Source organism: Phaeoacremonium minimum (genome assembly GCF_000392275.1).
Source record: "Phaeoacremonium minimum UCRPA7 unplaced genomic scaffold PA7_03_scaffold_336, whole genome shotgun sequence".
NCBI classification, from domain to species: Eukaryota; Fungi; Ascomycota; class Sordariomycetes; order Togniniales; family Togniniaceae; genus Phaeoacremonium; species Phaeoacremonium minimum.
The window spans coordinates 1-2194 of NW_006921240.1; the positions used below are offsets into that span (position 1 = coordinate 1).

A 2194-nucleotide genomic window follows, 5' to 3' on the forward strand; every position below is an offset into this window, starting at 1 on the left:
AAGAAAAAAAAGTTTAACTTAGCTAAAAATCGAACCTAAAGCTTTATAAATCGCCATAATATACTCCTTTGCTAACATAAAGAAGCAAATTATAATATCAATATATATTATACTATCATTATATTATCAAGCCTTATTTGAAGGTTAGTTATATAACTCTTCTTCTTTTTATATTATATCAAGCCTTTTACCTTATAGCTATTATATAATATAGTATATTCTTAAGATTATATCTTTCATATTATATTATATCATACTATACGACTAGAACCTCTATCGTTATATAATAATAGATATAACATCTCGATTTTATAGCTAGATCTTAACCTTATATTTATAAGATAGTCTAAAGCTAACACTTATATAAGGTTTTCTTTATCTTAAGGTTATTTCTACTCTTAAGGTTAAAATTATCTTTCATATACCTCTCTCCTCCTTTCTTCTCCTCTTTTACTTCTAACCCTAACCAGACCATACCAAAATCTACACCCAAACTTCAACTACCTATATCTTCACTATCATACCTTCATAGCTTATATACTCTTATATCTACTATCATACTATTATCCTCTCTCATCTAATCCGATTTACAGCCGTTTTATCGTATGGGAACCTGGGGATATCTACCTCCTACCTCCGAAAGGATATCTACCCCCCAGTCTTTTCGTTTCCGTCCGTGCGCCCTATACGAGACCAAGGGGATACGCTGCCAGCGTATGCCGCTGCATGGCGGCCAAGGTTATCATTAACCCACTGCAGGACCTCTTGCAGCTTATGCTGCATGGGCTTCTCCTCCTCGTCGGGCTTGACGATGGGGCCGATTGAATCGACAACTCGAGCCTCATATTGAGACTTGAGTTCCAGGGCGCTGACTTTGGTGGTCAGCTCCTGCATACGCTCATCGCCTTCCTCGTCAAAGGCCGGCTCCTTCAGCAAGGAGAGCTCCATCTCAATTTCGCGATCGAGATATCGCTCCAAGTTCATGCTAGGGATGTCCCTAGACACGAAACTCTTCCAGCCAATGAGCTGGTTCCAAAGACGAAGGAGATTGAGCTTGTTGCGTCGCCCAATGCGACCAACAAGCTCGGCATCATGGCGGAGGCCAACGATGAGTTTGTTGCCGTTACCCGGCTTGTCCTTGGCCAGGGGCTCGATGGCCACAGCCACGCCCTCTGGCAGCATGTCCTGAATGGACCGAACGACTTTGTCGTCGCCCAGGTCCAGGATCGAGGCCTCTACCCGTACCTCGAACTCTCTTAAACCCGAGAGTAGGGGCTTGTTGGGGCATAACTCAGCCCACAACTTCTGGCGCGTGGCCAGACTGGGAATCTCCAAGGGAGCGTTCCACTTGTAGTACTCTCGATACTTGGCGCAAACCAAGCCGGAGGAGGGAACCTCCATTCCCAACCAGGGGAAAGCCTCGGCGGGCTTAACCCCAAACGCCCAAAGAAAGCGGTCCACGAAGAACCGGAAGAACTCCTCGTCCACCTCGGCAGGGGACTTCTTGTCCCGAAGCAGCTGACGGCAGGCCGCGCTCGCGGCCTTCTCCACGAGCGCATCCTTCAGACCCTGGCTTTTGCAAGCCTTTGGGTCGACCTTCTGGATACGCCCCCAGACAACGGAGCGTCGAAGGTAGGCCACCGGAGCAATGGGCAGGCCTGGAGCTGGAGCTGGAGCGGGAGCGGCAGGAGGAGCGGCGCGGGGAGGAGCGGAGCTCGCCATTTCAATTCTCGAGATTTCTGAACCACGCAAAGGTCAGTATTCAATCAGTAGAGATGGAGCAAGCTTCAGGAAGGAGGACTTGATGATCTTACGGATGAAATGTGGTGGTTGTGGTGGGGTGGACGGCTTATGGTTGTTTATATTGATTATGGTGGTGAACGAATTATGCTTAGGTATATAAGTCAAGCTTGTATCCAGAGATACAGCCTTGAACGATAAGCAAAATGAAGGATCTATGTATGGGCAGGGATTTCTCTAGGCTTAGCTATTGCAGTACGTCAAGTTTATCGCACTGCAGTCGATAGCTATTGCGTTAGATATTGTCAAGGAGATATGGGCAAAGATGGATATAGGAGAGCGAGTTTTCTGGCTGGAAATAACTATCAAGAATGGCTGGGAGGGTTCGTTGGGCTAATATGTGGACGCAGTTTAAGGTCGGAAAGAAGTAGTAAAGTCAATAATGTATGAAGTT

The 2194-nt window shown here is 46.3% G+C and overlaps 1 protein-coding gene across 1 annotated transcript; it reads right to left on the reverse strand.

Annotated features, from left to right (window-relative positions):
- Positions 1-648: 648 nt before the first annotated feature.
- Positions 649-1722, reverse strand: UCRPA7_4373 (hypothetical protein; the record flags this gene model as incomplete). The annotated part of the gene is made up of 1 exon (XM_007916927.1): positions 649-1722. The coding sequence occupies one exon, from the start codon at positions 1720-1722 to the stop codon at positions 649-651; it is 1074 nt and encodes a 357-aa protein (XP_007915118.1).
- Between the last annotated feature and the right edge of the window lie 472 nt (positions 1723-2194).